Source organism: Oncorhynchus masou, chromosome 21, assembly GCF_036934945.1.
Source record: "Oncorhynchus masou masou isolate Uvic2021 chromosome 21, UVic_Omas_1.1, whole genome shotgun sequence".
In the NCBI taxonomy this organism is placed as follows: Eukaryota; Metazoa; Chordata; class Actinopteri; order Salmoniformes; family Salmonidae; genus Oncorhynchus; species Oncorhynchus masou.
The window spans coordinates 28320639-28335638 of record NC_088232.1 but is presented as its reverse complement, the minus strand read 5'-3'; the positions used below and the strand labels follow the sequence as shown (position 1 = coordinate 28335638).

General features: G+C 47.5%; 1 protein-coding gene across 10 annotated transcripts in view; it reads right to left on the bottom strand.

Moving 5' to 3' along the window:
- The window catches only part of LOC135508051 (homeobox protein Meis2-like), a 117919-nt gene that overhangs the window by 19324 nt on the left and 83595 nt on the right, over positions 1–15000 (bottom strand). For all 10 annotated transcript variants that reach the window (XM_064927964.1, XM_064927965.1, XM_064927963.1 and 7 more), the window contains one exon: positions 13725–13801. In XM_064927964.1, coding sequence (XP_064784036.1) covers positions 13725–13801 — 77 coding nt within the window. The remainder of the gene's footprint in view (positions 1–13724; positions 13802–15000) is intronic.

The window sequence follows — 15000 nt, the reverse complement described above, 5'->3', positions numbered from 1 at the left end:
TGTCAAGTCTTTCTGGCGTGGGCGGCACGACAGAGGTCTTCAGCGCTGGAAGGTAACTCTTCATTTCTCAAAAGCCAGCCTCTCACCTTTAGGGTTGGCCAGGGCTCTCCACTTTCATGCAGTGCCAGCACAGACACATGCTGGCAATATAAATACACACACACACACACACACTGCCTCTAACACACATGAAAAGAACACATCCGAACAGAGAGATAAGTATACATATACTGCAGAAGGAGATGGTTAGACTAGATGTCTCTCAGTGTGTGTGCACCTCCCCCGCCTCCTTTTTCCCAAAGAGCCCCTGTGCAGGTCGGAGCCCTCAAAGCACCTGGGGCCAGTCAACTGGCCTCTGTCATTCAATTCCAGACCAGCGACCAGGGGAAGACTCCACAAAACGTCTCAATTATCTGCCTTTTATTGAGTCCACAGAGAGATAGACAGAGAGAGAGAGTCCTGCACTATCATTACTATGGCCCACACACACACCACACACACACACACACACACACACACACACACACACACACACACACACACACACACACACACACACACACACACACACACACACACACACACACACACACACACACACACACACACACACACACACACACACACACACACACACACACACACTAGGCCCGGCCTCCTAAAATAAGTAGGTGTTCGTGAGGTCGCCCAGCTCCTATTCTTTATGCAGCCGCCCCTGCTTTTCCCCACAATTCCCGGCGTGCTGGGACCCTTTGTTTGTCTCTGTGGGGAGTTCAGGTATAATCGCTGTTTTCCACGCTAACCGCCCTCACCTCTAATCGCAGGGCGCTATCACACAAATATGGGCCTTTTTCCCCTCTCTCTCATTCTTCCACTCTTCTCTCCTCCCTTTCATTCTGTCCCTTTCTCTTTTTTCTTTCTCTCTCTTCTCAGTAATTGAGAGAAAGAGATTCCGCAACTCCCCCCCCCCCAATTGTCAGATTTCAAATGGGGCGGCTTTTTGAATTACCAGGGGAAACTGATAATGACATGATGGATGCATGAGATTTCAAACAAAATTGAGTGTCAATTGACCGCATCGTCTAGGCAACACAAGTGTCTGCTGCACGCCAGCCAGGCAGGAAATAAGGCCAATCTATTTCCTTTGCTTCATTCAGATGTAGGATCTTAGTTGGAGCCGGTTTGCTACAGCAGGAAAATAATCCTGCAGCAACAGGAAATGTGAATTATGTGGATTATAATTAATGGACATTTTTTTGTAGGGGTTGATACCTTTTTCGTGAGGGAAAATCAAGTCTGACATTTTAAAGTGGAAATTACTACCTTTAGAAATCTTTTTAAACCACGGATACACTAAATGTTGCAAATTCTCAGCAACAAAATAGTGATCAAATTAAGATCCTACATCTGAATCAATCATCTATTCTCCCTCCATGGGTTATGACACTATAATGGGCTCTCAGCTCAGGTTGCTTCTAGAAGGGGGGACCTGCAAAGAGGGGCTTTAACCCTGTGTGTTGCTCCTTATGCAACATACACACACACATGCACAAACACGAAAGCGTGCACACATACACTGATTCTCAAATGCATGTGGAACAGACAGAAAACGAGCCAGTGGTAGGGTAGAAGGGTGCCCCCATTTAATTGTATTCTTTCTCCCTCTCTTTTTTCTCACACTCCCTTGCTAGTAACCACGAATTTAGGGCAGTGAAAATGCACAGCAGTTTGAGCAATTAAGGAGTGACATCTAAACCTGTCTGGGGGACTGTCTGAGTTCCCTAATTCCAGAAACCTTCGCTTCTACTCTTCTGCTCTCACGCTCTTAAAGAAGTATTGGCAGGGATGAGAAATGTGTGTGTGTGTGTGTGTGTGTGTGTGTTAGGAAACACTCTCCCACGGGTGGCCCACTGGGATGTCATCATCTCCTCATCATTGTGTCTGTGGTGTGTGGTAGAGAGTGTGTGTGAGGCCGACATAGAGAGAATGAGTCTGTGTGTAGTATTTTGTGTTAGTGGCCTTGAGAGCCATCAGTCAAATACTGCTGGCTCTCCTCTGACTTCTCTCTTAAATAATTAATTGGAACCTCAATCACTAGAAACACACAGATGGACACTCTGAGAAACCACCGTTTAGGGGTAAAAAGTCAGACATCAGTCTAGTAATATAAATAGATTTGTTTGCAGCAGCATTGACACTGTAGATCAGTCAGACGTGTCCAGTGACTTCTGCCAAATATCTCCTCTTCATGGCTTAAGGCTCAGATAAGCTACTGTCCGTGGATACATCTCATTGTGTCTCCATATGTGACCAGGCCATGAGTATACAACCTTACAGCCACTTAAGCCCCATTTCTACTGGCACTTAAATTCTCAAATTGGAGCCGGGTCGAGGGAAACCCGGTCCAGTGCAGCCCAGTTTCACAACTGGTGCCAGCTCCATTAAAATTCGTGCTGTTGACGCCGTTACTATGCAACCACCAGCTGATCACTGCTGGATGCTGACACCACGTTTAGCTAGCTCGTCTGGGCTTGCTGCTGTTAGCTAACACACGGACAAGCAGTACTGCAGTAGTCAGACATGCCACAAATGACCACCATAGCTGGATCCTTCATTCATGTTTGCACTACACAATCAACTTGTATAAGAACAGTCAGCCCTCAAATGCTAGCTACCTAACATTAGCTAGCAAATCAGAGTTGAAACAAGCTACCTAGCTAGCGTGAGCTAGTAGGAGTTTTAGCTGGCTAGGTCGTATTGAAAGATAGCTAGCTAGCTACATCATATCAAACCTGTTGTCTGGTTTGCTTGGTTACCTAGCTAAATACATGGCTCTGAGTCTGGTTGGCACTGGCAGGAGTACGGGGTAATGTTAGTTACAGCATGGTGAGGGTGAATGAATCACATATTGGCTACCTAGCAACATGACATCATTTCTCATTTCTGGAGTCAGTGGATACGCAAGGCCAGCCCAACCCAGGTTGACAATGGACAAAGTGCCAATGGAAATGGGGCTTTCGTTCTCAATTCAATCAAACTTTGTAGTAGAATCACATATAAACCTATTTTGGTTTCTGTCAGTGACCGATCAATGGCCTCTTTATTCCTGATATTATTTATAGCACCTCGCTATAGCACCTGAATGAAATCATGAATACAGTAAGATTAAGAGATAGATGGAGCAGGCGTTCTGCTGACACTGCAGATGAGCATGTAAAACAGAGATGAAATGATAGACAGAGAATGAGAGAGGAAAGAGAGAGAGATTCAGGCAGAGAGAGTGAGCACTGGCCCCAGAGGACCAGCCAACCTGACAGAAAATATTTGATATAATTAGTTTATCTGCTGGTTGGGGGAGATGGCTGCAATTGTGGTTGCAGTATGTGGAAGGGAGAGTTATCCACAGGCTTACAGTGGTGTGTTGGAGGGAGTCATGGGACTGGTCGGGGCAGTGTGTGTGTGTGTGTGCGTGTGCGTGTGTGTGCGTGTGCGTGTGTGTGTGTGTGTGTGTGTGTGTGTGTGTGTGTGTAGGGTAAAGGTGACCAGGTGTGACAGAGTGGCCCTGGGGCCATTGTGTTAGGGAGCCAGAGCGGACAGGAGACATACAGAAGCTCCTTCTTTACCTGATCCATCTAAATCCAGTGAACCTCAGACAGGTATTCTCTATCTGTCCAGGCCTGCTCTTGCTCTCGCTCTCTCTCTCTATCTCTCTCTCTCTCTACCTCTCTCTCTCTGTTAGTCTTTCTCTTTCTCCTGGAATGGTGTCTCTTCCATAATGCTGTATCTACCTACCCCACCTATCATTCTTTCAATCTTCCTACCTCCCTCCCCCTTCCCCCCCTATCCCTTTCCTAACACCATTGTAACCACATCCACAACAACCTTAATATATTATTTTGACCTGTTTTGTGTGTGTTCTTTTTGAAGTAGTTATATATGGCTGGGTGCCCTATGGCTGCGAGACGAGGCCCATGCCAATAACCCCATCATGGAGGACCCTATAAATCAATACAGGCCTTTGTTTGATTCAGCAAGCTTTGCCAGGGTTCAGCTTGTTATGGATGAGGTATCAATAGAATAAGTGTGAAGCGCTGCACAGCGTGGGAGGAGAGTCCCCTAGGCTCCAGTGCAAAGCAAGGCTAGAACAATCCACTTTTAATTGGAACGTGGCCTGAAAAGCTGGTAATTTGCAATTTGGGAGAGAGGTGAGAAATAAACGATGCAGCCCTCCCTTTTACCTCATTTGCCCCCCCCCCCCCACACACACACACACACACACACACACACACACACACACACACACACACACACACTCCTCGATGAAGTTATCAGAGAAAGCTGGAGGTATTAAGTCAGAACTATTATGCACAGCCAAGCTTAGTGAGAGAGAGTCAGGCTCACAATGAGGCCCCTATCAGTATAATCTGGGATTTCCCCCCAGCCTTATGAATATTTATCTCTCTCTCTCTCTCTCCCTCTCCCTCCTCTCTCTCTCTCTCTCTCTCTCTCTCTCTCTCTCTCTCTCTCTCTCAGCCGTCACTGTAAACAGGAAAGGTGGCATCCCATCCTGCACATGCTCAGTGCAAGGTGCAATTGAAACATCATTGGTGATAATGGGGGAGATAAATATTTATCTCCCCCATTATCACCAATGATGTTTCAATTGCACCTTGCACTGAGCATGTGCAGGATGGGATGCCACCTTTCCTGTTTACAGTGACGGCTGAGAGAGAGAGAGAGAGAGAGAGAGAGAGAGAGAGAGAGAGGGAGGGAGAGAGAGAGAGAGAGAGAGAGAGAGAGAGAGAGAGAGAGAGAGAGAGAGAGAGAGAGAGAGAGAGAGGAGCGGCATTGTTGTCCCTAGCCCCCAGACATCACTAGATGCTTTATTTTAGCCATTACTTGGAAGGGGGACATCCACATCAGTGTAATCTATGTTCATTAGTAAGGTCTGATGAGGAGGAACAAAGCTACCTCTAATACATTTAGTCCCTCTGCAATACTGCATGCATGACATCGATGATTCTGGTCCCAGTGTATCAATTCCAATGCCTGTTCTATTGGTGCTTGACATTGGCAGCAAATGGTGGACTTTAGTGCTACATAACAGGCCAATATCCCTGGCCCTTCCAGCTGCAGTCTCTGAAAGCCCATGGAGAAACCATTCGCCCCAATGAGCTCTAAAGGCAAGTGGAAGCTCATAAATAGAGACTTGACTGTATAGACTTTGCATTTTATCTTTAAGCAGTTTCTGCTTTTATGGGCCAGGGACCTCTCCAAACAGGGAGGGAGAGAGGGGGATGGAGAGAGATGGAGAGAGGTGAAGAGGATGGAAAGATATAAAGAAAGGGAAGAGAGAAGAAAAAGGAGAATAAGAATGAGGAAGAGAGAGAAAGAGAAAGAGAGCAGAGTCACAAATCTTGCTGCTATTCTAGTATGTGACATCTTCGCTCGTTTGCGGCTGCTCATTAACAAACAACACTGCTGTGAAATTGGTTTAATGACAAAGTAATAAAATTGCTATTCTGCTCACAGATGGCCCCAGGCACTGAGAGATTTTGCCAGGCTTACACTGGTTGCCCGGGCGCATTCAGCTGCTTATTCATGAAAACGGCATCCTTCACTTTTTCTCTTTCTTTCTCTCTGCACTCTATTTTTTTTAACTCTACCTGCAAATGAAATAAATTAACCTACTTTTCCCCTTGTATTTTCCTTGAATTCTCTCTCTCCCACTCCTTTACTCTCTATGTGTATGAGCCTTTCTCTCCAGCCCTGGTGCTTGCTCTTTCCAGCTCTTACCCCAAACAGAAATTACCATCTTAAAATGAAAAGGAGGCTTGCCCACGCAAATGCAGCTCGACTTCATTTCAAACGCAGAGCCCTTGTTATTAAACGACCCACCAATAAAACCAAGCCATTGTAGAATAAAAGAGCCAAAATGAGATGTACAATGACTCTCTCTCTCTCTCTCTCTCTCTCTCTCTCTCTCTCTCTCTCTCTCTCTCTCCCTCTCTCTCCCTCCCTCTCTCTCTCTCTCCCTCCCTCACCCCTCTCTCTCTCTCTCTCTCCCTCCCTCTCTCTCTCTCGCCTTCTCTCTCTCTCTTGCCCTCTCTCTCTCTCGCCCTCTCTCTCTCGCTCGCCCTCTCTCTCGCTCGCCCTCTCTCTCTCTCTCGCCCTCTCTCTTGCTCGCCCTCTCTCTCTCTCGCCCTCTCTCTTGCTCGCCCTCTCTCGCTCGCCCTCTCTCTCGCCCTCTCTCTCTCTCGCCCTCTCTCTCTCTCTCGCCCTATCTCTTACCCTCTCTCTCTCATGCCCTCTCTCTCTCTTGCCCTCTCTCTCTCTCTCTCTCTCTCACCCTCCCTCCTGTCTTGTCTGGCTTCTTGGAGCATGTTGACCCCAACTCTGGAAAGGCTTGACTTGGTTACGGGAAAACAACTAAAAAAGGTCTTCATTTTCTATGATCATCTGAGTGTGCCAGCTTTTCTTAAGGAGCCAACTGTTTTTCAGAACTCCCCTCTCACACGGAGGTGGGTACCTCTCTCGCCCCATGACCATGGCGTGGTGGGCGCACTGTGCCAGCCTATGACCCAATGTGGCCCTTCATGCCCAGACAGGTGGACAGGGTCTTGTTAATCTCAGCCAACCATCATGGCTGGCACTGCCACCCATTACACACATGGGCAGACACACTGCCACACACATTCATCAGCTGTGACAGCACTTACTGTATGCATGTTACGCTAATATATCAGTGTGAGAACCAGTAAATGGATGTATGTGTGTGTGTGTGCGTGTGTGTGTGACTGAGCTAGACATTAGTCTCTCATCCAGTCACACTTATAGCGAAACGATGAACCAAATAAAACTGCAGCCCAACACAGAGGGATTCTGTTCTGGCAATAATCAAACATGTGTTTTTCTCCTCCAAACATGGAAAATGTGTGTGTGTGTGTGTGGGGGGGGGGGGGTTGTTGGTGAGAGTGAGGCACTTGGGATGTGACAACAGAGTCAATTCTGCTAATTAACTGCCAATTAGTGGTCCCTAAATGAGAGGGATCATGGTGCCCGTGTTGGCAGCGCCCGGCAAGCACACACACACACACACACACACACACACACAAACACACAGTGGCAAGAAAAAGTGTGTGAACCCTTTGGAATTACCTGGATTCCAGTATAAATTGGTTATCAAGTTTGATCTGACCTTCATCTAAGTCACAACAATAGACAAACATAGTGTGCTTAAACTAATAACACACATTATTGTATTTTACTTGTCTATATTGAATACATAATTTAAACATTCACAGTGTAGGTTGGAAACAGTATGTGAACACCTAGGCTAATGACTTCTCCAAAAGCTAATTGGAGTCAGGAGTCAGCTAACCTGGAGTCCAATCAATGAGCTGAGATTGGAGATGTTGGTTAGAACTGCCTTGCCCTATAAAAAACACTCACAAAATGTGATGTGAACCATGCCTTGAATAAAAGAGATCTCAGAAGACCTAACATTAATAATTCTTGACTTGCATAAAGCTGGAAAGGGTTACAAAAGTATCTCTAAAAGCCTTGATGTTCATCAGTCCACGGTAAGACAAATTGTCTATAAATTGAGAAAGTTCAGCACTGTTGCTACTCTCCCTAGGAGTGTCCATCCTGCAAAGATGACTGCAAGAGCACAGCGCAGAATGCTCAATGAGGTTAAGAAGAATCCTAGAGTGTCAGCTAAAGACTTACAGAAATCTCTGGAACATGCTAACATCTCTGTTGACGAGTCTACGATACGTAAAACACTAAACAAGAATGGTGTTCATGGGAGGACACCACGGAAGAAGCCACTGCTGTCCAAACAAAAACATTGTTGCACGTCTGAAGTTTGCAAAAGTGCACCTGGATGTTCCACAGCGCTACTGGCAAAATATTCTGTAGACAGATGAAGCTACAGTTGAATTGTTTGGAAGGAACACACAACACTATGTGTGCTGAAAAAAAGGCATAGCACACCAACATCAAAACCTCATCCCAACCACTAAAGAATGGTGGAGGAGCATCATAGTTTGGGGCTGCTTTGCTGCCTCAGGGCCTGGACAGCTTGCTATTATCAACATAAAATGAATTCCCAAGTTTATCAAGACATTTTGCAGGAGAATGTTAGGCTATTGTCCGCCAATTAAAGCTCAAATGAAGTTGGGTGATGCAACAGGACAACGACCCAAAACACAGAAGTAAATCTACAACAGAATGGCTTCAACAGAAGAGAATACACCTTCTGGAGTGGCCCAGTCAGAGTCCTGCCCTCAACCCGATTGAGATGCTGTGGCATGACCTCGAGAGAGCAGTTCACACCAGACATCCCAAGAATATTGCTGAACTGAAACAGTTTTGTAAAGAGGGATGGTCCAACATTCCTCCTGACCATCGTGCAGGTCTGATCCGCAACTACAGAAAACGTTTGGTGGAGGTTATTGCTGCCAAAGTAGGGTCAGCCAGTTATTAAATCCAAGGGTTCACATACTTTTCCCACCCTGCACTGTGAATGTTTACACGGTGTGTTCAATAAAGACATGAAAACGTAGAATTGTTTGTGTGTTATTGGTTTAAGCAGACTGTGTTTGTCTATTGGTGTGACCTAGATGAAGATCAGATCACATTTTATGACCAATTTATGCAGAAATCCAGGTATTTCCAAAGGGTTCACATACTTTTTCTTGCCATTGTAGATAGAAAGATATATACTTCCACCCGGCTGCTACAACCTTCTGCAGTATATTTACAAGTCCAGGGGACAAACAGAGCGGGAGAGAGGGAGAGAGGGAGGGAGGGAGGGAGAGAGGGAGAGAGGGAGGGAGGGTGGAAAGGAACTCAAATGCCTCTGTGTAAAACCCCAAAATGCTTAGATGAGTGAGAAGATATAAAAACACAAAACGAGGTTGGGCCAATTTCAGATTACATTTGGAAAATATTAGTTATTATTTAGCATTTCATGACAGCTCCTCATGCCAAGTCGGAGGGTCATAAAAAAATCCTACAAATCATAAAAAGCACTGTTTCTAAGTGTCTCACCTGGGCTTTCTCAAGGGCGGAGGGAGGGAGGGGGATGGAGGGAGGGGGAAGAGGGGGAGGGAGGGAGGGGGAAGGGAGGGGAGGGAGGGGGAGGGAGGGAAGGGGGAGGGAGGGGGTGGAGGGAGGGAGGGGGAGGGAGGGAGGGGGAAGGGAGGGGGAGGGAGGGAGGGGGAGGGGGGTGGAGGGAGGGAGGGGGAAGAGGGGGAGGGAGGGAGGGGGAAGGGAGGGGAGGGAGGGAGGGAGGTAAGGGGGAGGGAGGGAGGGGGAAAGGGAGGGAGGGAGGGATAGCATGCTGAGAAGGGAATTCCACTGCAGTCAGGCTATATGCTAGCTAACACACTAACTATGGCAGGCTGATCTACAGCGAGCAGTATGGGAGAACAAATAGAGAAACTTTACTGATTCTGGCTGGATGGACAAAATAAACAGTGAGGCACAGTCCAAACTGTGACATCACAAGTAGTAGATGAGGTGATTTTACTTAAAAATGGAATTTGGACTTTCGAGGGGTGCAGACAGACCCCTGAGTCCCCCCTCTATCACCTCAGCTGTGCCTCTCCCTCTACTGTCTATGGATCCCGTCTAGCCTGACTATCTCCCACGTTGGCATCAATGGGTACTTGGCGCCATGGTCTGGTGGATATCCATCCCCTTATCATGTGACCTGTGTTCTGACAGAGGCCAAAGGTCGCCCCTGTGTCTTAATAACTCACTCATTGTATTCCTTTCTGCCGCTAATTAGAGCCTCCCCCTCTGTGTGTGTTTTCCCTAGCGCCGAGCCCCAGTGAGGAGGTGGATAGGTAACAATAGAGTGTGGCTCAGTGCCCTCTTTATTGTTATTAGTGCTCCAGTGCTATGACACTCAGTCATTATGGCCTCAGAGCCTCTCGCTCTCTCTCTCTCCCTCTCTCTCTCTTTCTCTCACTCACTCTCTCTCTCCCTCTCTCTCTCACTTTATCTGTCTGTCTGTCTGTCTGTCTGTCTGTCTGTCTGTCTGTCTCTCGCTGTCTCTGTCTTTCTGTCTCTCTCTCTGTCTCTCTCTCTCTGTCTCTCTCTCTCGCTCTCTCTCTCTCGCTCTCTCTCTCTCTCTCTCTCTCTCTCTCTCTCTCTCTCGCTCTCTCTCTCTCGCTCTCTCTCGCTCTCTCTCTGTGCCATGGAAATGGCCAACTGCCTGCCTGCCTGCCTGTGAGATGAGGGAATAATGAGGGGACGATTTCCTTCCTTTTTTTAGGCGCTGTTGCTCTCCTCAGTCGTCTGTCATCGGACTCATCTCTCAGGGCTGCGTAATAACCCTGTGTGTGTGTGTGTGTGTGTGTGTGTGTGTGTGTGTGTGTGTGTGTGTGTGTGTGTGTGTGTGTGTGTGTGTGTGTGTGTGTGTGTGTGTGTGTGTGTGTGTGTAGGAGTAAATAATGAATGGTGTGTTGATGGTAGTGAGCGGGGGCATGTCGTGCTGGGCCTGATGCTGAGACATGAAAGGATCCGGTCAGGCCCCATTTAGCCCAGACTGATAGAATAACACAGAGCTGCTGCATTCTGCTCACAATGACAACTGCAGCTGGATTCTACATTCTGGATCCTTGCCTCCAGTCCCCACGCTGTTCCAAGGCATCTCTACCTGAGCCAAGGAAGGCCTGCTGATTCACCTCCTCTGCTAGGTGGAACCTCTAGTCACAACCGTCACCCTCCTTTTCATCTCAAACAAATGTTTCAATGTTTTCCGACCACTCCCCAATACTGTTAGGGTGACGCTAATCTCCACACTGTAAGCAGAGCAAACAAGACGCTAACTAATGGTGAACTTATGTCCCCCACCACACTGTACACACAGTGTCTACTCTACACACACAGAGGGTGCAGTGTCACTCGAACTATTAACACACACAAGGCCAGTGTTTGAGGAACAACTTACCCTGCCTCCTCCTCCTCCGTTGCAAATCAGTGCAGTGATAAAGTGTACTTTAACCTGCACTGTTTGTTCCATATTAACAACACTTGGCTAATGGGGTGTGGGCTGTATAAGACAACAGGTGAGGTTGTAGGCTAACAGCTTACAGTGACACTTATTAGCTTCCCGCTAGCACTCAGCATATAGCTTTTAGCCTATAGCTTTCAAGGCTAATATGTTGTAAGGCCTAGTCTTTCTAGTTAAGGGACTTGGAAAATAACCAAAGGAATACTCCACAGCTGAAATAGTCCTTAATACAGTTGAGGTGAGGGGCAGGTAAGTGTGCTGGGGGGAGGTTGGTGGAGGGCTTGGCAGGGTGAAAGGGAGAGAGAGGGAGATGCACCGTCCGTTGACACTACACAGAGCACCCTTGTGCCCTCCTCGGGCCGCGATTGTGCCGGTGGACAAAGCCGTGATTCAGGACATCCTCCCCCAAGGGGGAGAGCTGGAAACTGAAGACGGTGGCCGTCGCTCTCGCTCTCTCTCCCTCTCGCTCTCTCTCGCTCTCTCTCCCGCTCTCTCTCCCGCTCTCTCTTTTCCCTCCCTCCGTCTATCTCTCTGTCGCGGGCCAATAACCCGGCAGCGCCCCAAATCAAAGGAAAGCAGCACACAATGCACTCCCTCGGCCAGCCAGGAATTTCATAAGGCCGAAATATCCTCTATCATATCCTGGGTGAAGGGATGGCCCATCTCTCAGGGCCCTGGACCCGGGAGGAGACGACAGCAGACCAAAGAGAGAGGGGCCGGGTCCCAAACAAAGGACCATTTAATTCTACCTCACCACACCGCCATGCCTGGTTATAAAAAAATAATCTAATTTCATCCTGTCTATGGTTCATCTTTCCTGCACCGTTAAACAACAAATAACACGGTGCTGGCTCCCAACGGCTGTCCCTGCCCCCCTCTATCCCACCACGCCACCAGAGACACCAGAGGCATGCCACCAGAAGCCACTATAAGCCTCTCTAATGACTTTATTTGTGAAAACTGATTCCTGGTGTGTTTTTGTTAGCTAGCGCTAATGTATAAGTGAAACTAAGGCCATGGGTTCTGGCTCATGGTGTGTCTGGGCTGGCTCTGGCTGGGAGACTGGGCTGGCTCTGGCTGGGAGACTGGGCTGGCTCTGGCTGGGAGACTGGGCTGGCTCTGGCTGGGAGACTGGGCTGGAGACGATGCATCCCGCCGAGACACATGTTCAGACAGACGGTTTATATACAGATCGGCTGCATTTTTCTCTGATTCTATCTCTCTCTCTGTCTCTGTCGCAATTCCTCTCTCGCTCCTATTCTCTCTCCTCAGTCTCTCTCTCTCTCTCTCTCTCTCTCTCTCTCTCTCTCTCTCTCTCTCTCTCTCTCTCTCTCTCTCTCTATCATTCCTCTCAGGTTAGTAGACTATTTCTGCATTAATCACCATGACACAGGCAAGGCAACTCAATTTTCTGCTCCTGTAGGTAAGGTGCGTGGCGTCCCGAAACAGCAGCACGGCGAGGCATGAAACAGGCAAGCGGGGGCTAATCTTTGGTTACTGGTGTAATTGAAATGCTATCCACACTGTAGGGGGCATTAAAGTCTGATAACAGTGGTTCCTGTGGCCAATTTAAGTAGCTTGACTTCCCTCTGCTAAAAAAGGGAGAGAGAGAGAGAGAGAGAGAGAGAGAGAGAGAGAGAGAGAGAGAGAGAGAAGGAACAAAATGGCCTGACAGATAAGGCAGACAAACCGAGCTAATTCTCCAGGCATGTTTCTCATTGTGATCCCGGATAAATTAGAAAAAAAATGAATCAAGGAACCAAAAAATCAATTGACCCTCGGGTGTCTTGTCAGGCTGCGAGTGTGATAAACCTAAAAGCTTGGTTAACGTCGGCCCGCCTGCACCCAACAGATAGAGCACTTTGTAAATGAACCCGCTTTGATAAATATATTAAGGAAAGCTGCGAATAAAAGGCAGGGACTTCTCATTTGTAAATAGAACCCTCGCTACATGGAATTAGAATGATAAAATGGGGTTCCATGTAATTAAGTTTGTGTAAGACCTGAAATCCGTGCAAATACCTTCCCGGAATTCTGAAAGGAAGCTGTCAGTTCAATTAATCTGAACATCACCCCGAGAATGTGCTGAACAAAATGAAGCCGTAGATAAAACCTGGGCTAGTATTTTGATACGTAATTCCTGTATCATTTCTGCTTCTGTGATCATTTTATTTAATCCACCACCCCCAGTTATGTGCTAAGCCATCTACAAAGAGACTGCTGGCCAGGCCACCGAAAACCTTAATCCACCATATAGCATGTGTAAAAAGGGGAGGGGGCGGCTGGTGGGTTTTGCTTGTGTGGCGGTGGTGGTGGTACTGGTAGTAGATGAAGGGGAGGTAAGGTGAGGGGGGGCATGTGATCTCTCCTTTTTGCTTCAACCATATCCAAGTGAATACATGTATATAAACAGCAGAGACTGGTGACTTCGTGCTAAACACTTTGCTGATAAAGCCACAACATCCTGATACCTGGCGTCCAGGGATGCCACAAAGACGTGTGTGTGTTCGGTGTGTGTGTGTGTGTGTGTGAGATGAGGTGTGGTAGGAGGGGGGACTGTACATAAACGGTTTTCACACTTTAGGAGTCTTAGCCATCTCGGCTGGCGGGTGGGAAGAGGGAGACGAAGGCTTTTGAAAATGAAAGGCAGAGCGATGCTGGTGGCAGAGATAGGAGGACTGAAGACTTGACTCACCAGTTGTTTACTTGTAAGATGGTCAGGCCTGTGTCTTGGGCTAGCTGCTTTTTCTGTTCTTCAGAAGGGTACGGGTGCTACGAAAGAAAGACAGAGAGATAGATGAGATGAGTTTCTTTGCGCAAAGAGATCAACATAAATATTCCCGTACCGTATCACACTCAGAGAGAGTGAGAGCCGTGGCTGAGGTACGGATGTAGTAGCTACCCAGCCATGACTATGTACAGGTGTATTGCACTGTGTGTGTTGTGGCATAACATGCATTGTGTAGGTGAAGACTATACCTCCCATGGCCTACAACTAACCCCGCCTCTTCCTAATGTATAGACATGACATACAAAGCATACACACGACTGCCCATACATGAACACACACACACACACACACACACACACACACACACACACACACACACACACACACACACACACACACACACACACACACACACACACACACACACACACACACACACACACACACACACATCAGTGCAAACTTGTCAAGAGGTGGTCAAACAAGTTTGTCAAAACTGCCAACTGCGATAACCCTCCTTCCTCATTCCATCCAACACACACACTGACAAGCCTTTGAAACACACCATCCAACACACACAGCCTCACTCCCCCTCAATCTCCAGTGTCTTAAACTCCCGTTTGTAATACAATATAGAAAATGAGTGTGTGAAGATTTGCATTGAATCCATTTATTTTCCTTGAATGTCTGAAGGGAAAACATGGTACTCTGGTTTCATACAGAGGCCAGTGTAGCGCTGAGAGGAACAGAATGGTAGGAAATGTCTCCCCTCTCTCTCGCTCTCTATCTCAACACCTCTACCTGCAAATGTAATTCCCAGAGTGGAGCTGTAATGATACTATTTGTGTCAGATTCAATATAGCAAACATGAGATGATATAAATGTCAGACCTTGGGCCTGTTGTGTGTGTACACTGCTGTTGCTGCTATGAAGCATGACAAAACAACAGTGATCGCTGGTGACAGATGTCTTTAAGGGCCAGATTAGCGGAAAGTGTACACGCAAACGCAACAAACGAGTCGCTATGTGTTTCATTCAGCCACGCCGCACACACACGACACACATACATGTGTGGATGGCATGCACACACGAACACACGACAGACACTGGGGTTTAAAAGGTGACATCTTAATCCTACTCATCCATCGACACACGCTTTACCCTCTGCCACCCCTCCTCCCTCCTTTACCCTCTGTCACCCCTCCTCCCTCCTTTACCCTCTGCCACCCCTCCTCACTCC